Here is a 21,319-nt window from a genome sequence, read left to right as displayed (position 1 = left end):
AAGACCTAAGAAGTTCAGTGTCCAAAAATCTGCTGCAAAAGTTCTTGCTTCAGTTTTTTGGGATTGCCATGGAGTAATCATGATTAATTTTTTGGATAAGGGTAGAACATTAACCAGAGATCACTATTCGACATTACTGACCACTCTACGGGAAAAAATAAAGGAGAAAAGACGCGGAAAGCTATCCAAAGGTGTTTTGTTTTTGCAGGACAACGCCCCTGCACACAAATCTCATGTTGCCATGCAAAAAATTCTTGATTTAGGGTTTGAATTTCTAGAACACCCCCTTATTCACCAGATTTGGCTCCATCCGACTATCATCTCTTTCCTCAACTGAAAAAAAGTTTAAATAAGGTCGTATATTTTCTTCCAACGAGGAGGTAATAAAAGCTGTGAAGGTCTTGTTTGCAGAGCAATAGGAAACATTTTTTTTTTTAAAGGTCTAGGGACGTTGCAGGTTCTCTGTAATAAATGTATCTAATTAAGAGCAGAATATGTTGAGTAATAAAATATTTTGACAATGAAATTTTGTTTGGTTCTATAGTAGGCTAAGAATTTTTCAATATATATCCTTTTATATAGGTAAACCTCCCTCTCCTTTCACGCAGAATCAACTGAAATGACGAAAAAATAATTGTAAATTGAGAATCTTGAGTTTTGATTAATTCGATTTGACCCACTTGATGATCTTTTGATTAGCAATCTGCATATTTTAGGCCCAAATAGCAAACAGTGTTATAATACTACATAATGAAAGATTAAAAATGAACCCCCACAGAAGAAAGGTTCAAAAAAGTATGGCATACCTTCAAAGCCCGTTTGCAGCAGCCGAAAACTCTCTAGAGAAGTTATTCGTGAATTCATGCACCGTGAATTCTCTGCATACCGAGCATACTTACTTTCGGTAGAATACACTGTTCAGTTGCATACAAAATAATTTCTGCCGTTTTCATGCCAAAATTCTGTAGAGAATTCTCCAGAGGCCACAATTTTTTTCATAAGAATTCCAATAACTCATGAACCTTTGACTTTTTACCCAAGGTGAAATAAGAAAGTAATAGGCTGTTTCCGGTATAACCGGAAATTGCAGAGATCTGGAAATATTTCAGGAGGAAAGCTCGGGAGAAAATTCATTGTCGAAAACTCTAACATGCAATATTTCAGTATTTAATCATGATTATAGTTCTCCATAAACGGCTATAGGCCAATGCGGCGAATCACTTTATATATGATCGGTTTAGTCTTCATTTTAAAGAATAGATAAAACCATTCAGTATATCCCCAACGTTTTTCTTTAAATATTGAGCATTGTCTTATTCTGTGACTGATTAGCGAAAGGTGAGAGACAGACGTCCATTGTTCGCAAATAAAAGTGAGAATGAATATAAAAGTGAATCCGAACGTAATTCATTCCATGGAAGAGCTTTCTCGTCGACAAAAACCGACTTAATTATGGGTAACAACGATTCGCGAAACGGCCTAATTACGTGAATAGAAGAGAGCCATCGTGAAATCCTAGGTAAGCTTAATCGAAAGAAGCGAGAATGACTCGCTCATAAGCAAATTACAAGTGGATGGATGAAATCTTAGAATTATTTGGATTTCCTACAATTCTTCGAAATAGTGTTGCTTTTCTAATTACATATTTCATTGCAAGAGTTATTTGTTCTTTTACGCTTCAACGCGCTTCAATGATTAATCCAAATGAAGTTCCGACGTAGATTTCTTATACTTAGATGGTGTGACAAAGTGAGTGCAATTATTTAAAATTCAATGATTCATATACATATACGCCTGGAATTCATCATTATTGATGTGAAATGGAAAACAGAACAGCCTGTATTGATGAATTTCTTAATAAGAATTTTTAGCAATATGTATAGATATTTGTTTAGGTTTTAGTTTACTTTAAATGTCTTTTATTAAGAACTCAAATATACAATGAGAAATATTTGCATAATCCGTTTGATTCCTCCATCAAAGTGATATCAGGTGAGATATGCTGTATATATTCTTAGTGGTATCGCGTGGGTGTCTAGCGGGCTAGCGGCCTAGAGTGGGATAGTGATGAATCCAGATTCTGGTTTGGCATGCAAGATGGCAGTGCAAGGGTGAAAAAACCATTGAAATCTAGTGTTGTCAAATTGATTGATATGCTGTATATATTCTTAGTGGTATCGCGTGGGTGTCTAGCGGGCTAGCGGCCTAGAGTGGGATAGTGATGAATCCAGATTCTGGTTTGGCATGCAAGATGGCAGTGCAAGGGTGAAAAAACCATTGAAATCCAGTGTTGTCAAATTGATTGATATGCTGTATATATTCTTAGTGGTATCGCGTGGGTGTCTAGCGGGCTAGCGGCCTAGAGTGGGATAGTGATGAATCCAGATTTTGGTTTGGCATGCAAGATGGCAGTGCAAGGGTGAAAAAACCATTGAAATCCAGTGTTGTCAAATTGATTGACATTGACAGCATAAACTACACAGTTCACAGTTCATAACGGCTGACAGTTAGACGTCAAACTAAAATTGTGGAGGACAAGTGAATGTATTCCTTTGTCAATATATCTTATGACTTTTTAAATGTCATTCGTAAATTTGAATTTGGCGCGAATGTAACTTTGGCAACGTCGGAATTCATTGCTGCATCTAGTCGTTCCTAGGGTGAGAAGGCGGGTGAAAAACAAGATCCTTATTTTTTCTGTGCACCACATTGTATGGTATTCACTGGGGTGGGGTATCTGTATTACATACAAGAGTTGATGGAACCACATGTTCTTTCTACCTTATACAGGTCGAGACGTTGACTTGTACAATTATTTTAACAGTAGATTCTTGAGGTCAAAAGAAACACTTTTTTTATACCATTTTTTCCGATCCGATCCACATCTGTGGATCTTTTGAACAGAGTTGTATTCAGCCAAAGTACTCAATTTTTCAGATTTCACAGACACTTTTTAATTTTTGAAAATCAAATTACTCGAAAAAATATTGAGAAAACTTTCATTTTACAGAACTTTCTGATATTCATTAGATATCGTCCAATCAAGAGTTTGGTTTTTTGAATTTTTGGTATTTTTCGAGGCATTTTTATAGTACATAATGAGAAAACTGGTAGACGTGGGTGATATCTTGTGTTCGAAAAAGATTAATCAAATAAATGATAAACTACATTCCGAAATTCATTTCATTCGGTAAAACCGTTTGTGAGAATTAAAAATAACCTTTTATTCTGGTTTTTCAAAAGGGTGTATCTTTTAAACCAAGCCGATTCGGCAAAAATGGTAAGAGACAAAATTGTTTCTTTTGACCTCAAGAATCTACTGTTGAAATATTTGTACGAGTCAAACACTCACCTTGTATAATCCATAATTTTTTTCTTAGAAACTAGAGAACTGAAATGAAATTGAGCAGACATTCTTTATGGCAGTGAGAAGACAAAACAAATTTGATGACTTTCCCCAGATATCCGTCTGCTAGGTAAATTCAAGTTCGAAAATGATTACAGCCTATACGATTCACGCCACTCACCTTTGGATAAATCTGTTTTTCCTCAAAACCGTTATTTGGTAAAAAGCAAGAAATTACTATTAGAGTAGACCACATTTGCTCAAAATGAATAAAACAATAAAAATTTACTTCTCAATGGTATAATACTCGGTATAATATAAGGAAAAGAGTTTTTTGCTACAAGTTTTAGGGATGGCTTTTTCTACCCCTTGAAATTATAGGGAAAACTGGGAAAGACCACAAAATTTTTGTTGATTGTCTTCTACCTCCCATAGAATGTGCTCAATTTCATTCATATTATTTATCTGTTATCCAAAAAAAGAAATTTAAAATTGCTTTTCAAGTGCCATTTCTAGGGGGCTACTCAAAAAAAAAAAACCACACTATTTTTTTTTACAAGGAATCACCCTCTTAAACTTTTCACAACTATTTATTTACACTGTATAAGTGTAAAAAAATTTATAAATGTTTATAAATTTCAAGAACAAAAAACCTAGCGACGCCTTTGGTTCATTTTGAAGACGATAAATTCGATTGGCTGCCTTGGCCCTCTAGATTTCCCGATATTTCATCCATAGATTGTTAGAAGCGGCACTTCGATATGAGGTAGGTACAAGCGTAGTTAGAAGAAGGAGAAGATAAGGTAAACAACAAGAGAAAGTGTGTCCAACATCTCTATGTTTATGTTTACATATGCTGTGCATCTACTCCATTTCTGTTTACGTTTACCCTAATATTTGAATGTTCATTATCGTATTTGTGTTAGGTGGTTTGGTGTAATAATAGTTTTAAGGCTTCTGTATCAAGAATTCCGTATAATTTGAGGCAAATATGCTGAAAAAGATTATTTCGGATTGAGGTAAACGTAAACAAAAACATGTTGATGTTGGTCATAGAATGTTCTCCTTCGTAGATTCGCAATGTGGTATCTTCTCTTTCCTCTATTTACACGTACAAGTTGCCTAGGATTAGATACTTACCTGAAGATGAAACACCTTATTAGGAGTATGCGAGGTCAGACGTGTTCCTGGGCGCATAAGACACAAAAAATTGTTGTAAAAAATGTATAACTGTTTTCAATGCCACTTTTTATTTTTTGAATTTTGTTCTGTTTGTTATGTTCTTGGTTTAATCGAACAAATTGAGGAAATAATTGAATCAATTCTTAATTTGAGTATTTCTTCAGTCAGATACCTTTCTAGGTGTGTTTTTAAGCCATGTAAGGCCAAAAAAACACATTGGCTACCTTAATTGGAATTAAAAAGTTCACTCCGCAGTTCAATTTGGCACGCCAATATTTTCCCCGGTCAATTACAATTGAATAATGAATCAACTCTTTCATACATTCATACATTTAGATTTAAGATCATCGTATATCCGATATGTGAACAGCCGCCTAGAAATAGAAAAAGGTGGTTCATTATCCATCACGATCAAAACGTGCTCCTAGAAATCATCCATGGATCTTCTATGTTCGAAAACGTGCCGAGACAAAGACCATGTGAAGGACGACGGCAATGTTTGACTTTATTCCAATTGCGTTGTGCCATCGACGTAGAACATTATCGGTTGTTATTCGTCAGCAATCACAATGCAATGGCAAACATACTGAAATGGTTCGAAATGAAATTCGAACGCCCGACGAGAATAAATAAGTGAAGAAAAATTCCTGAGGTTAGTTCCGGCTATTATATTAGAAAACGCTGCGGCTATCCTATGTACCCAATAGAGATAACGCAGGGCTCAAAAAGATTTATGGCCTTCCAGTGATGACGTGAACGACTGTATGCTGAAGGACGGTCGATGATCCAAATATTTCAAAAAATTGATTGTTTATTTTAACGATAAGTACTAACATTTCACGCAGACAAGAAAATTTTTTATGAGGAATTGGGCAAACTCGAATAAAATTTCGTGGAATAATGGAATAAACCAGTTCGTATATCGTAGTTCATAGAATTAAATGCATGGGCTCTACTACCCTGTATACAGGGTGATTTGTTTTCGTTTTCTCATCGATAAACTGTGCCATATGTGAGATCATGTGATTTAAACAAAAAAAACATAATTAGAGCATCATGACTGCCCAGTTTTGAATAAGTTAAGAAAAGTTTCGAGGAAATCATACGAGGAGGATTGACATGCCTTAAACTTCAAATATTCATTTATATGGATCCGAGGAGATCCTGGGAGAGGCAATCTTTAGCCGCAAAGAATCCCTTCCGTTCTGGAGTTCCTGATTGAAATTGTCAATAGGGCCGGCAAATCGTGGATTATGAGGACGAGTAAATATATTGGTGTCATATTTTCCTCAAAAAAAAAAAAAGTTTCCGTGGAATTTTCCGACAAATATTGAAGAGTTCTGGAGTACCTACTTGTTCGTTCTTGAAAATTATTCCGCTGAAATAAAAAAGGTATTGAAATACCAATTTTTAAAATTATGAAACTATCCTCGAAACTATAATTGTGAAAGGAATAAAATATTTAGTTTTTTCCGAACTTAAGCGTAAAATGTCTATTCCCACGGTCTTTCTTGCACGCGACTACCGTTGACCGAACGACGAGAAGACGGAAAAATAGAACTGAGCTTGGAACCGCTTGGACCAGTTCTGGAGTAGTCGAGTACTACAAAATACTTCATAACTTCATGATTCATAAACACCTTGTATTTTTTTCTTCATTCAAATTGGAATCTACTTTACTACGTCACTGGATTACCGTGTAACTCCATTTATCAGATATTGAACGCAGGCATATACATAATCTAGAAATATAAGAAATTGTTTATATCGAGGTTTATTATAAATATACTTCATCAGTTTTATCCTCGGTTTTATCTCACTGTTTATTCTCATTATTACACTGCAATTATTTTGAATGCAATGGTAAACTTTCACTTAGGTTTCTGAGAAATACCCTCGGAAATACCGTTGAATTAATGTTAATAAACATTAATATCTGATTATAAGAGGACGAGAGCTGTGTGGGAATCCATGTATTTATTGTAAACGGAAAAATATGCACGATAAGGTTTTGCTATTGTTATTCAAATGAAATATTCGACTAATTTCGATCAATACCAGAGCCAGTGGGACTTTTAACAGCATTTTCCAGTCATTGATCGTGAAGAATTTAACAACATAAATAATGCATTATACGGAGTTTCGGCTGCTTGTAGATAACTGGAGATCAGTTACCTAATCATGATAATTCAGAACAAGAAGGAAAGCATCGAGGAAAGTAGTGTACACATGTTATAAAATCGAGGATAAAATGTATGATCCCCATAAACAAATTTTTTCTTCAAATTAAAAGCTGCAATTTGAATAAAACTTTATATTATATTGAGTTCCTCGAAGTTCAATAATGGCTGTGAAATATAAAATTCATGATGCGCAAGGAAAATTAAAAAATCAGATATTTTGAGGCATAAAAAAAAGTTGAGCAAATATTGAAATCTGATATTAGGTCTAATTCTATGTGTTCAATTTATAAAGCAGTCAGTTGGCCATGGACTCTGCTAGGTGTAATTTTCTCAAGTTTTTCTAACTAAAACGAAATGAGGGTTTCACACATGAAAAGTCCTCGGAAAAGTCGTTAATGTCAAAACGACTCCTATTTTTTACGGAACTGCTATTTTGAAATGAAATCTGTTCATCCTAATAGTAATCACGATATTTTTAAAATGAACACTTCGGTGTTGACACACTATTTAATTAAGCGAAAGATAATTTGTTATACATATAACAGGGAACCTCGCAGGGAACTGACAACACTTTTCAAAATTTTAAAATCACTATTAATACTGAAGGGTAAAGTAACGCAAAATTTTATGTGTCTGTATATTATGTGTCAGTAATTTAGTTTTTTTTATAGCAAAAATAAAATAAATAACGTCTTCGACGAATTTTTTTCAACGTTACAAATACCGATCTCTTTTGTACTTTCCATGCAAAGAAGTGAGTACATACATGTAAATGCACCCTCTAACGCAGCTCCAACAAAAAGATGGATCAGTCCTTTTTTTTTGTTTTTTTACCCTTTTTTCGTCTTTTTGTAGATTCATTCCCGGCAACGGGATATAGCAACGAATGAATGAATAGTCTAAATACTCTTATCTAACGTCAGGAAGAATTTTTTCCAAAAACAGGCACAAAACACAATAATCGACCAAAACAGCATGCAAATCAATGGAGGGAAAAGCTTGTGTGCCCCACGCAACGAACGCTTAGCTGATTTTGACAAATCGTTAGGAGTTCCCTATACCCTATACGTTGTATAATATGTCAAATTTCCAAGGTCAGCCGACTGCTCTTATAAAAGTGAATGGACTATACATAAACATAAAAAGTACAGCAATTTTCCCAGACATTTTTCTTCGTTTATGATCTGCTTGACATACTTGATGGCTTCTATCCAATCAACATGAACATAGATATTCCTTCAGCTATCAAAGGTGCACTTGATACATATATCCTAACAAAGAAAACACATCACAAAAAAATAGAAGTATATAATTCAAAATGATTCAATGCACATTGAAAACTATGATTTTGCAATGGATCAAACTCAAATTTTATTATTGACATTCGTATGGCTTCACACCATCCAATTTTTGGAACTTTGTTATTGAAGTAGGTAGTACCTACTAGGTACTACTGTTTTATTTTATAATGATGTAGATTAATGTTCTGAATTAAAATAATTGAATCTAAACAACGAAACTGCTGATAATAATTGAAATTAAAAAAAAGTATATTTCAAGACAAACGGAAAAAATAAGTACTCTTCGAGAAAATAATACCTTCATGCTATCATTTTTCTTTTAGTTTGAAAACAATATTTTCAAGCAGAAATAACCATTTTTACTGGAACAAATTGATTTTCGGGTAAAAAATAACACTTACGTTTAGCTGCTTGCAATAAATCCTTGACTTCTTTGATAATCCTCTTGATTTGTTGGTTAGTAACCTCTAGCTCGCACTCATGTTTTCTTAAATTTTCACGAAAATATGGGCTATCACTGATGCACTCGGTGAATTCTAAAGGGGGTAGTGTGACCCCCATTGTACTCAACAATGGATCCAGCGTTCACTTTCTATCAATTTGATGATCACAAAAACACAATTACCACTACACTGCAATTGACATTACACGATATTGTTTGCAAACATTACGCGTCACAATTGCAAAATTAGAGACACACCTCTCGTTACTAGACACATAACTGAAGGAACATTAAATGAAGAAAAGCAAAACAACTACAACAACCTGTAGGATTTTTCAATGAAGATTTATCAATACGCATGTCATAAATGTATGACATCTGACAAGAGACAGCTGTGAACAAGTGACAACTGACAACATGTGTTCTGTAATGACAACCCATCATACTTATCATTACACAGAAATACCTCAAGGATTTGAAAATCATCATCTGAACATATAACTGAATATACGTGTTTATATTTTCGGATAATTCATGATTTTGCCTATTTGCTGAAATGAAAATATTGTCCAACTCAGACAATCTTAATTGTCCGATGTTCGGGTAGGAGTTGAAACTTCCCTGCGGTGATGCCAGATCTAGAAGATTCTATATTATCAAGATATAATCTTGATGCTAGATGGATTTTTTCATACATTATGTAATACCACTAGAAATTTAATTTGGCCGTCAAAATTTTCCGATTGTTTGTTGCTTGGCAATTTCGTGAACGACATTTGTAAAATCATGAGCGAAATTGCCGAAACAACAAACTTAAATATTACAACAAAAATTATAAGAGATAAATTTTACCTGCCTAAATTTCACCATCAACTTCGTATAAAACAATTGGTGGAAACTGAAAACCTAGGGAGCTATTTAGGAAGGACTTTTTTCGAGTTCAAGAACCGATCTTTACCTCGGGCATTGCGACAGAATATATGTTAGATGAGTACGATGCGCAACTGTGACCGCTTACTTTCAATTTATCGTATAAGAAGCATCATTTTACAATCTTATATTTCCCATTTCTCAAGGAGGTAAAGGACCTCCACCCATTTCCGGAGTTCGCTATTTTTTTCTGTATAAAGATTTTTTCAATAATGGTTGAAATAGAACAAAACAAGCTGTGTGAGGAAGCTCTTACTATGTATAGCTCTATCTCACTCAATTTTGTAAGCATTTCATGTCGGAGATTGGAGAGTACCTACCATCATTGAACTCATTAAAGAAACTTTATTGAGTTCAATGCCCTCCTCATTTTCCTTACAGAGACTCATCTGACCTCCATGGTCCGTCCTTTCTGCGCTTTGCTAGTCATGTACTCATAGCCTACTAGTAGGCAGCTAAAATCTGAAAATAACCGGCAATGGCAATAAATACAATAATAAGAATTAATTCAGAAGCAATCATCAATTCCAAACGTTTTGCCATCAGAGAAGAAGCTGTGTAGCTCTGACGAGGTCAAATGAGACCGAAACCATGGTCAGCATCTGCTTTTCTTCGGTGGAACGTTCACCATTTAGTGGCTCTACCGATGGCGAATTGTCTAGCTCAATTTAGATCGTAACACTTGTTGATATTCTTATCAGCGGGTGGTGTACTTTTGAATTAATTCTTATTATCTGAAAATAGAATTGATCTGGCAATAATGCTGTTAGATCACAGAAATATCAATATGGGAGTTATTTAAAATTCTATGCACTATGATTTGACTTAAAAAAGTAAACTTAAAATAAAACAAAGATTCGCTTTTTTACTTAAATCTATTAATGTCGGTGGCTGCTAATATCATTTGGTTTTCTAAATAATGTTTTTTTGATTGTGATAAACAGTTATTTAAGGATTTGGACACTATTAATTTCGTCCGTTGTCCACCACAAGACATTTCCATCAGCTGTTCTGGATTTATTTGTCATCCAATTGTTGTCATTGAGAGGCTGGCCTTAATAATAATTAATAATTTGCCTGCATAATTACATTTAATAAGTTGAATTTGCTCTTTTGCATATACCACTAAATACAGCTAAAATGGATTGGCTTTTTGGAAAAAAATTGACCCCGGAGGAAATGCTGCGTAAAAATCAACGTGCCCTGAATAAGGCAATGCGAGATTTAGATAGAGAAAAGCAAAAGATGGAACAACAGGAGAAAAAAATTATCATGGATATTAAAAAATTAGCTAAAGAAGGTCAAATGGTATGGTCAACTCGGTTTTATAATTTTATATCTCTTAATTAATGTTCTTCTAGGATGCTGTCAAAATAATGGCAAAAGATCTTGTTAGGACCCGGAGGTATGTGAAGAAGTTCATGCTGATGAAAGCCAATATTCAAGCTGTCTCTTTGAAAATTCAGACACTTAGATCACAAAATACTATGGCTGAAGCCATGAAAGGAGTGACTCGAGCTATGGCTAGTATGAATAGACAATTAAATTTACCACAAATTCAAAGAATCCTACAAGAATTTGAAAAACAGTCAGAAATTATGGATATGAAAGAAGAAGTTATGAATGATGCTATTGATGATGCTATGGAGGCTGATGGAGATGAAGAGGAAAGGTATGTGATATGTTTTTTAAATAGATTTGTCTGACGTTTTGTGTTGCCGTACTTCTGGTAGGTGTGAATGATCAGTGTTACTTTGCTCAATTCACTATTCAGTTGTCTTTATTTTCTTAACATTATCTTATATGTATTCACTGTGAAATTCTGCAATTTTAGTGATGCTGTTGTGAGTCAAGTATTAGATGAACTAGGTTTACAACTGACAGATCAGCTTTCAAATCTGCCAGATGCCGGAGGTGCTGTACCAGCAACCAGCCAAAAACATCATACTCCAGCTGCGGCAGTATCCGGTGGTGGTGGAGGTGGGGGTAGTGTTTCAGATATTGATGCAGATTTACAAGCTCGATTAGATAATTTGAGAAGAGAATAGAATACAGATCGTGATAATAAATGCTTGTTGTATGTAATAGTTTTCTACTAAACATTTGCTATTAAATATTTTATGCATAAGGATATGAAACTTATGACAGATATAATAAGGTCCACATTGAATAGTGACTTCATAATGTTAAAGCCCCTTTATATTTTGAGCTTGAAAATGATAAATTTAATATATATGTATATATTTGTTGATTGGTTATTGTTGTGTTGATAATCCTGCCCAGTAGTGTGATTCGCCATCCACTGACTTTTCAAAAACAAAATTTTTCGGAGGTTCCAGTTTTTACGATAATGAATTCTGATTTTATTCCTTGACTTTCCATACCTGCTTACTTTGCTGGACGAATTTTCCCTGAACTGATAATTTCCTTGTTAAGAAAAATGTATATCACAAATTTCAAGTTATTACTACGCTATCTAAATGGTGTAAAGCCAAACAGGATTGCCACTCTTATAGATGGTAGACGGGCAGAGCCAATAGGAATGAACGATTCCATAAAAAAAAACTTTGGTTACAACATAATTATAAGAATATGGATATCCTCAGATTTCGTTTCCATTCAAAAAAGGTAGGACTTGAACCGAACCATATTGTTGGTTCATTAATCACGAGAAGTGTTTCTCGTGTCATTCTGATAATGTTGATGCTAAACATCTTGATGGATTATTCTTCCTGCTGATGCTCAAAGTGATTTAAATTGTACATTTATTGATTTTTATATCGATTGATGTTCAATTCTGATATAATCATGTAGGGACTATTTCATCAGTTATTTTTCCAACTTAGTCAATTTGAAGTTTAGCACAGGTGATTTTCTCTGAAAGGATTTATTTTGACCCTGTGTATTATTTCCCCTTCATATCTGTGGTTCCACATTGATATATTGGGGTGCACGTACTAAGAGTAGTACCAGCTGTTAGTAGGTCTAGCAAAACAAAACATTACTTTTTAAATGATTTATTGGAACCATCTTACATTTTCAATGTGCCTTATCACCAATAATTTCACTAATAATGAAATCTACTTTAGCATCAAATATAATTCTGAATGAGATTTTTTGTATTTAGGGTACCAAAGTACATACCAAGTTATTGCGCTTCAAGCAATTGAACAAATAAGAAACTTACTTGCTAAAGTACATTCACAATAAGAAACATGCACCTAAACATAAAGCTAGAAATACACTTTGGAAAAGTTAAATTAAAGCCCTGTACAATAAAATTTCATGCTAATTGCAGTTGAAAAAGGATGGTATGCTCTCTCATGAAATGTTCAATGCACAATCTTTATAAATATTGGGAATGCATGTTTTAAATTATGCCTAAATCAATTGATGAATCTACCAATTGATAATTGATGGAGCATCAATGACTGTAATATAAAACAATGGAATCAATTATCGAAAAGTGCTAACCAAAAATTTTAAAACAATTATGTGCGACCGCAATTTTCGAGTTTTTTGGTTCATTCAAATACTTTGAGTATAACATTACATTCTGTAGGTGGCAGTATGCACCAAAATCACTAGGCGCAAATTAAAGTAGAAAATTTTGCACATATAATAATGCTACATAAGAATTTTCAATATATAATATATAGCTGGAATTTCAAAGAACAATTCCAACTTATTGTTCTTCGTCTTCAAGATCTCGTTTGATCTTTGAGAAATCAAATTCTTCGCCGGTACCTCTCTTAAAAATGTCAAGCACATCCATACAAGTGCTTTCAAAGTGACTAGTAGCATCATATGATTGCGATATGAATATTTGAGATTGTAGACCATCGTCTGTTGGTTCATAATAATCTGAAATAGAAACGAACTTCTGATGTACGGCTCCTAGCAAATCTAAGCCTGGTTTTATTTCCTGCTCAGGGTTTTCAGTTTCTACAGTTGTTGATACCATTGCGATGAACCAACCTTTGGCAGCTACCTGATGTGTGTATGACACTAGTGATACATATATGTCAGAGTTCCGACCCACCTGAAAGTTGAGGCAATGTTGTGAATATTAGTATTAATATGCACAGATAACATTTACAAGAAAGAGGACAAAAACGCACGAATTCCACAAGACCAAAGCGTTGGGTGACTGAAAGGTCCAATTTATTTATCTATTCATCTGATCTGATGTCTGGTCTGCTAATTATGAATGTTTAGTTCCCCTGGCAAAACGGAAAGTTTCCTAGAAACTACGCCAAAGGCCAAGGTCGATATTTTCGCACAGACTTTAGCGGTGCTCACTAGTCTTTACGAACACTTTCATAAGAAAATGTACGAAAATGTAAGGGTATACATATACCCTTTCATCTAGGATGATGGGTATATAGGGTGAGTATTTTGTAGAAAATTTTCAAACAGTTCAATTTTTATTCTAAATCAAAACTTTCCAAGTAAAATTGAAAAGTTTGTCATGTAACCTCTATACAGGGTACAGGTTTTTTAAATGGCAACCCTAACTTCAGGTGCCAGACCTTTTGTTGCTAGGACCTAAGGCTGGTTTGGTCATTGATAGGTATTCTTATCAACCCCTTTTTTATTATAAGAATGAAATGGTTAAACTCATTTAATTCAAATTTATATTTTTTTCATGCATCTCAAGATCACTTACAGCAGCTTTAGGTAGTTTTTGATGCAACATGAAAGAACATATCAATTACATGTTACATCCCTACAATGAGAAAGAGGATGATAAAAACCCCATCAATGAAAAAATTATTCTCAGCAACAAAAATGGCACAAAAATTCGGTATCGCCATAAAAAAAACTCAACTATCCTCTACCCCCCATAAAGAGGCATGATAAACTCCTCTACTCGTAAAAAGTAGAGTAATTTACAATACAAAGACCTATTCAAAAATTTCTTTACAAAATAGTAAATAGCGAAGATGTGAATTTTTTCTGATTTTGACATATAAAGTGACACTTTTTAAACTCATTGACGTTTTGAAACGTTTTACTTTTCGCAACCAGTTACACAGTAAGATATTTCGCAATTGATGATGAAACTATACTTGCTCCCATAGTAACGGAGTGAAAAATTGAATAATTTCCGTCACTAGACGACTTTAAAGGAATCTGCAAGAGAAGCTTTTAAAGAAGTTTTTGGTACTTTTAATTGGAATTCATAGCAATATCCTATTCAAAATTAGGAAAAATATTGTGTGAAACACTTTGGGAAGCACTATTTTTCGTATACGCTCTTTACGAAAAATAATGCTGCACACATAACTATTGTGAGTTACTTTTTACCCACTTTGTATACCTTAGATCACGGATTTTCCTAGGGTCTTGGTGGCTTAGTTCGAATGACAATAAAATTATAACAGAAAGTAAAACAAAATGATTGGTGAAGTTCTAATTTTTTTCTACTTTGTCAACGAGATATGTCAATGACTTTTCCTAATCATTTAAGCTTTTTTGAAAACAAAAGCTCCCAGTATCATAATTTCATTCAAATCTGTTGCTAAGATCACTTTACCTGTTTTTGGGGAATGATGATTTGGGTAGATAGAGCATCTTTAGTGTTTGGTATAGGATGATCCAGGAGGCAAATACATCTTACTACTTGACCCTTCTTCCTAACCCTGTCTGGAACGTAAGTGGGATCACAGTAGACTTGCTTGCATTTTGCTATTTCGTTGCCAGACTTCACTCCTACTACTCTACCTCCTTCACCAATGACTATCTCATCTATTGCCTTGTCTAGCATGTAGGTGCCTCCATAAATAGCAGACAACCTGGCAAAACCTAAGAGACAGAAATAAAAAAATGTTTTTTTGAAGGAAAAGCTTTGAATTGGTATATACACAAAAATTCATGATTCAATACTACGATAACAAAACTTTAATGAATATTATTAATAATAATATGAATAAATTGTCTTGGGAGTTTTTCCACTTCCGAGGTATTATAATGTTACATTCTCCATTGTTATTGTAGGTATTTATCTATGTGTTTCTTTGTAGAGCTTTGAAGAAGCAACAATAAAGTTGCGAAACGTCGTTCAAAGGAATGACTTAACGTCTCTCATTTAAACTTATTCCACTCCCGAGACAATTTATCCATATTATTGAAGATAAGGAATAAGATAGTGTTAGATTTAATTATTAATAATTTTATAATTATTTTTTGAAAATTTACAATTCTTTTCATCTATGAACTCAAATTCTGGTTAACTCATTTTATCGATGGTCCATATGTAGCTAGGAAAGTTCAGCAGAATGTGTCGAATATTATCTGAGATACTGAACTTTAAAAAAAATATTATCTACTGATAAAATCTATTGTATCGATAATTTCGAACAAACCATATACTAAGTTCTGATTCAGTATGTATTCTCAAAAATTTTGAGAAAAAAATTTGAGTACCTATAACTCAGAAATCTTCGGAGCTTCTGAATCAGAAAAGATTTTTTTTTAATGCTAAGCTGTATATTTTGAAATAGCACTAATTTAAAATGAATATTAAATGTCTCGTAACATATAAACTCTGAAAATTCGGAGGGATTATAATTTTTTTCTCGTTCTACTCCAAAATTTCATTACTGGATATACTTAATTAGCCAAAATAATCACTAATTGAAAATGAATACTAAATGTCTCGCGGCATAAACTGTGAAAGCTTCAGAGGAATTATAATTTTTTTCGTGTTCGACTTCAGAAGTTCATTATTGGGGATAATTAACCAAAATTATTACTACATAATTACTAAATGGCGTGACGGTGCATGCGTTCTTAAACAGAAGATGCTTCTTCCCAACTTATTTCAGTGATGGACTCAAACCTTGGGGGGAAAATGATTCTGGAGAAAACTGTATTAGGGCAAATATTGATTTTAGATATACTTATAGGAGCAGTACTCCACCAGTAGATTTCAACTGCCAGTACTTCACATTCAAAGGGACCACTCCCGAAGACTTTTCGAGACTTCGTCTGAATGATGAATGAATGAAGAATAAGAAGAGCGGAAAATTATTTTGTTTGGGTGGGTCCTTCATTCAATTTTTTTAACAGCCCCTCCTTAGTCTATAGATACAACTCCCTAAAGATGAAAAGTAATTTTTCTCTTAGAAACCAGAAAATTGACAGAAGGTAAATTGAAAAGCCATTCTATGGGAGCCAGAAGACAATCGAAAAAATTATGGTGTTCTCCTATAATTGCAAGGTGCAGAAATGGCAACCTCTGAAATTTGTTCCGCATTCATATATTGTACAATTGAAAAATTAATTTTTGAAAGCTTGATTCAGAAAAAGAACGGTTTTTAAAACAAAATTTTTCAACAGGTACGTATAGCGTGGGCCCTATGTGTTGAAATTATCTTCGAAGTGAAATTTACCTAGTAGGCCGCCGTAGGCTTATATCATGCTGACTTTTAGCTCCCAAAGAATATTTGCCCATTTTACTTCTGTCAGTTTCCTGGTTTCTAAGAAATAATAGATTTTCAGGTGCCACCCTTGTGGGCTGTATCTAAGTAAGGGCTGTTCAAAAAATATGTGTGAACGACTCATTTTATGAGTCTCCCTCGTTTTCGGCATCTATTCATTTATACCCTGTATACTCATTTTTGAAGCACAGAGTGAGAGAGGCAGGGGGTGGAGCTGATTCAGAAGGTTCGGAAAATTTGATTATCTGACCAAACCGCCGGCCACGCAAGAAACCAAACGAAAGTTGAATAATCCGACCGTGCTTAAGTAACGTTCTCAACCCTGGACCCATATCGGAAATAAGAAAAAAAAAGCTTAAGCGGAAATAAGAGAAGAAAGCTTAATAAGAAGTTGGGATTTTTGACGTTTACCGAACGCAAATGAAAACAAATTCACGTCAGTCGTCAGTTTGACAAAACTAAGGTTAGCCACAGACTGTAGTGGGTACTACCGATTCGACCCATAGAGCAGAGTAGTATTTTTGGCCTCGGTATTTATGAAATTCATTTCCCTATCGTCCTTTGAGAAGAATCGGCCCGAAAAGGCGGATCTCCAGGACTACTAGCGTCTTACGGCCATTTTCAATAAACCTATCTATCCATTGTTTTAATTACTGAAGATAGAAAAACCATCTGATTTCGTTTCTATAATCTATCTGTGGATTCTCTATCGTTAGTAAGTGAAACGATGGATAGATAGGTTTATTGAAAATGGCTGTTAATGTTATTCCGTGTCTGTCCTTTCGCCAAAAATTTTTTATAGTTTGAGTAAAAATTGATAGAATTTTGAATTCAGTTAATCATATTCTACTTCAACCTAATCAACTTGGTTTTCAATTGTGTGAATTAATTTTTCATCATCTATAATTTCACGTCAATAATTGTTTAACATGTTATGCAGATAATAACAGTAATTTTTCTCCTATACTCAATGAAATGAATTGAAAAAATTGTTTATACGAATCACGACAAAAACAGTTTTCATAAATTATTCGAGATGAAATGACGGCTACGAAGCTCGCAGGTACTGATTGTTTTCGAATGTAATTTTTTGACAGAGAGCAGAACTCATCAAAATAAATTCACCAAAAATCGCCTGCATTAAATATCAAGATGGCGGAACTATTATCCTCGTAGTGATTTTATTTTTATTGCTAACGCATTTTCACCCCATTTTTACAACACAAGATTGTGCGGACATCAAACAAATAGTGAAACCTTGAACAATTTTTTGAAAGTTAGTTGTTGAACTCATTGAAATGGATAATTTCATAAAAGATCATCCAATTTAGAAGGTTATGAAAAACAGACGGCACGGCGACATCCGAAGTTCAAACCGGTGATATTCTCAGTAAAGTACTGATTACTCTTGCTGCAAACGCTAGCCACGGTTTATGCGTTCAGTCACAGCCTTCTAAAGACGGTTGTGGTTCAGTACTATGGCAGGGATGGCCAACTTGATGAGACTCAAGATTTACTTAAGAAACCCTCCGAGATCTACCTGTTATAAAATTGTCAAAATTTTAAATGAAAAAGTACATGATAGGGTGGTAATAGAAGCATCTGCTTATTCGGCGTATTACTTACAATCACAGTCGCGATCGACTGGACTCATATTTGGGTACCCCTGCTCTATAGGTTAGTGGATGGGCCCCATCATCAGCAATTAAGTATTCGTGAAAGGGATTATGGAATTGTCTATAGTCGAAGCGAAATTATTGTATTTTTGTCCTATTTTCCGAAGAGTAAAGCTGTGCAGACAATGAACTGATGGTAATAGCTTTGAATTATTTGGATCAGTTTTATTCATTATTTTTTGAACTCATTCCCAAATTTTTTACACTGGTATCTCAATTTTTTTTCTGTCAAGAAGTATAACCATTCCAAAAAAAGTCACCCAAGTTACAATATAATGAGAAACATAAAAAAATTCAGTTTTTTAGTAATCCTGTTAAAAATCGAATAGGTCGTTCTGAACAACTCCATATGGTTCATTCAGTCATAATGAGATAGTGTACGTTTTTCTCGCTTTTTTACGATAATGCTCATAAAATCTTTTTAATCAATTATTTTTTTCAACTACTACATCACCTTGATTTTTTGTATTGGTGGTTTTTGGTTCATTTTGACGTTTCTACCGTCCATTAAACAAAAAAATACTCACCTTCGAAAACACCCTGTAGAGATATCAAATGAAACATTTCATTTAGTTCTATTACAATTAAGTATTCAACATCGATCAAATATTGACCAATATAATATGTACCATTAAAATAATACATGAAGACTTCACCCTAAAAACAAATTACTTATATGGTACTTACCTTGTGGCAATTCACCCAAGCCATACATTGGATACAAATAAGGAGATTTTCCATATCTGGCCAATGAATCTGAATAGAGTTTGATACGATTGATGGTTTGTAAAGCTGGCTCATTGAGATAGTCATCGTTCCTATATAAAGCTAATGCATGACCTGTGAAGTCTTGGGTGTTCTTGTCCAGTCCGAATTTATCATATAGAGCAAGCATATTTTGAGTATTAGGATCAAAATCTTTCCAAGTCTTTGGATCATCATTTTGGAAGTCCTGAACGTAAATCAGGAAGTTGCGGAACCGTCTTTTTTCAAACATCCCCATCAGGTCTGAAGCAAGGGCTTCTTTTTGATCAACAGGAACCTTTGAAAGGGAGATTCATGCTCAAAAATCTCTTATAAACTGTGGTAAGATGAAGTAATTATGTAATGAATAGGATGTTTGAGAGCAGTGTAAGTAGTGATACTACATATTTCAGAATTATCTCTATGATACTTATGCAAAGTTTAATCTGAATTCTATTTTTACAATTTTGAAATTTTCCTCAAGATTTTTGGAAAAGACTCTTCATGTACTAAATAATTTCTTCATGATGTCAATGACCCCACATACAGAAAACCCTATTTAATTAACCCCTGAACGCCAACTCTATTCAGCACCACTTGTATAATTAACCAAATTTTTCCACCAATGGAGTATTTTGCAATCTTTATCAATATTTGAAGCATTGAAACTTCCGTATTCAGCTGATTTGGTTTACATTCAGCTATTTAGGTGGAGCATCTTAGTGTTTTAGCTGAATAAGAAACCATAATATTCCTGTCAAGATTTCTGTTAAGGCTTAAGCTATTTAGAGTGTGGCTAGTGGTGGTCTAATCATAGACCACCACCAGCCATATATCAATATGGATTTCAATTGATTTTTCCTTCTTTGTAGGGGTAGTTCTGTTGTTATTAACAAATCATGATGTGTCGTTTGTTAAAGTGAACAACTTATGCTATAAGATGAGTAATAGGCCAATATTCGGCCGAAAGTGTGGTTTGAATTATTAGAACTTCATATCCCACAAAGCTTAGCAGGAGTAAAACTGACTGCGATATTGCAGTGTAGATTGAAAGATCAAATATTCGGGATTTCAAGAATTACAAAATATTACCAAATAGTATTACAGAATTGGAAGATCATAAAATGAGTTAGACACAAAGGGATATTTCATCCATTTGCTGTGTCTAAGTTAACATATGACTCCAGTAATGAAGCCTATAGAGATTACCAATAGACTTTTACCCGAATTAGCTTGCGATTGGTTTCACAGAAACCTAGAAGCATCAACATATATCTGAACTGCTATGAAAAATCCACATCTTCCCTTCAAAATCATGGCATATAATTAATTACCTTAGCAATTTTGCCTCCCTTGTAGACATAGCTACCTTCAACAGACTTGAATTCCAGATACCTGGTAACTCCTGTATGGATTAGCAATTTGACCAATGATCCATTTGCCATTAAAAATTTGGGAATGAGGTCGACGTTCCAATCTCGACCACGTCCATAAGATTCATCTGGAGCAGGAGCCCCAAATTTGGAAAACAGTTCCTCAAGAGGGCAAATGGAGGCGGATTCGCCTCCGTAGTATTTGTTGCGATCGACATGTAATACTTTTTTCCCAGATACTGAGAGCATACCACTGATAATGCATTCTTTTAAACCGGTACCAAGAACAATGGCGTCGTATTCTTCATCCATATTTCTGATCTAACGGGTTAACAATGCCACAAATTGATAACAGTAAATTAGGCCCCTTGCAAACTATGCGTAGTTGGCTTTCTAACGATCTGACAACTAATTTCTAATAAGGAAAATGACAAGTCAATGATAATGACGGAGAGGGACGGGTCAAGCATACAAATGTCGCCAACTGAATGAAATATTTTTTGATTGAAACAAATATGTGATTTCCAACTGACAAAGAAATATATCTTGTTGGATCGTTTAGTGCAGTTTCTTCTAGAATATATAATATTCCTTTGATTAAGAGTAAGTTTGAATCTCAAGAAATTGACAATAGATCCAATGATCTTAATTTAGTTCCAACTATTAGTCGGGCTTAGGTATTCTAGTTTTGACAGGA

At 34.2% G+C, this 21,319-nt stretch overlaps 3 protein-coding genes across 4 annotated transcripts in view; 1 reads left to right on the top strand and 2 right to left on the bottom strand.

Annotated features, from left to right (window-relative positions):
* The window catches only part of LOC123309234 (rho GTPase-activating protein 26), a 69,757-nt gene extending 60,938 nt beyond the window's left edge, over window positions 1-8,819 (bottom strand). For both annotated transcript variants that reach the window (XM_044892223.1, XM_044892224.1), the window contains exon 1: window positions 8,414-8,819. In XM_044892223.1, coding sequence (XP_044748158.1) covers window positions 8,414-8,573 — 160 coding nt within the window. In that variant the 5' untranslated portion in view covers window positions 8,574-8,819. The remainder of the gene's footprint in view (window positions 1-8,413) is intronic.
* A 1,381-nt stretch (window positions 8,820-10,200) lies between these two features.
* Window positions 10,201-11,633, top strand: LOC123309193 (charged multivesicular body protein 2a). Its single transcript, XM_044892168.1, has 3 exons — window positions 10,201-10,692; window positions 10,746-11,056; window positions 11,219-11,633. Exons 1-3 carry the CDS (start codon window positions 10,525-10,527, stop codon window positions 11,430-11,432), a joined length of 693 nt encoding a protein of 230 aa, XP_044748103.1. The 5' UTR covers window positions 10,201-10,524; the 3' UTR covers window positions 11,433-11,633.
* A 752-nt stretch (window positions 11,634-12,385) lies between these two features.
* Window positions 12,386-21,065, bottom strand: LOC123310456 (rab GDP dissociation inhibitor alpha). The gene is made up of 4 exons (XM_044893929.1): window positions 20,584-21,065; window positions 19,193-19,547; window positions 14,924-15,192; window positions 12,386-13,426 (listed from the first exon to the last, which is right to left on the bottom strand). Exons 1-4 carry the CDS (start codon window positions 20,932-20,934, stop codon window positions 13,070-13,072), a joined length of 1,332 nt encoding a protein of 443 aa, XP_044749864.1. The 5' UTR covers window positions 20,935-21,065; the 3' UTR covers window positions 12,386-13,069.
* Window positions 21,066-21,319: the final 254 nt, after the last annotated feature.

This window comes from Coccinella septempunctata, chromosome 3 (genome assembly GCF_907165205.1).
Source record: "Coccinella septempunctata chromosome 3, icCocSept1.1, whole genome shotgun sequence".
In the NCBI taxonomy this organism is placed as follows: Eukaryota; Metazoa; Arthropoda; class Insecta; order Coleoptera; family Coccinellidae; genus Coccinella; species Coccinella septempunctata.
This window is presented reverse-complemented; position numbering and strand designations above follow the sequence as displayed.

Coding starts and splice junctions, on each gene's coding strand:
- LOC123310456 (XM_044893929.1), bottom strand. CDS start 20,934: ATGGATGAAGAATACGACGCCATTGTTCTTGGTACCGGTTTAAAAGAA. Junction 19,548..20,583: donor AGGGAGGCAAAATTGCTAAG/GTAATTAATTAT, acceptor TCCCTTTCAAAG/GTTCCTGTTGATCAAAAAGA. Junction 15,193..19,192: donor CTTGGGTGAATTGCCACAAG/GTAAGTACCATA, acceptor TCTGTCTCTTAG/GTTTTGCCAGGTTGTCTGCT.
- LOC123309193 (XM_044892168.1), top strand. CDS start 10,525: ATGGATTGGCTTTTTGGAAAAAAATTGACCCCGGAGGAAATGCTGCGT. Junction 10,693..10,745: donor TAGCTAAAGAAGGTCAAATG/GTATGGTCAACT, acceptor ATGTTCTTCTAG/GATGCTGTCAAAATAATGGC. Junction 11,057..11,218: donor GATGGAGATGAAGAGGAAAG/GTATGTGATATG, acceptor CTGCAATTTTAG/TGATGCTGTTGTGAGTCAAG.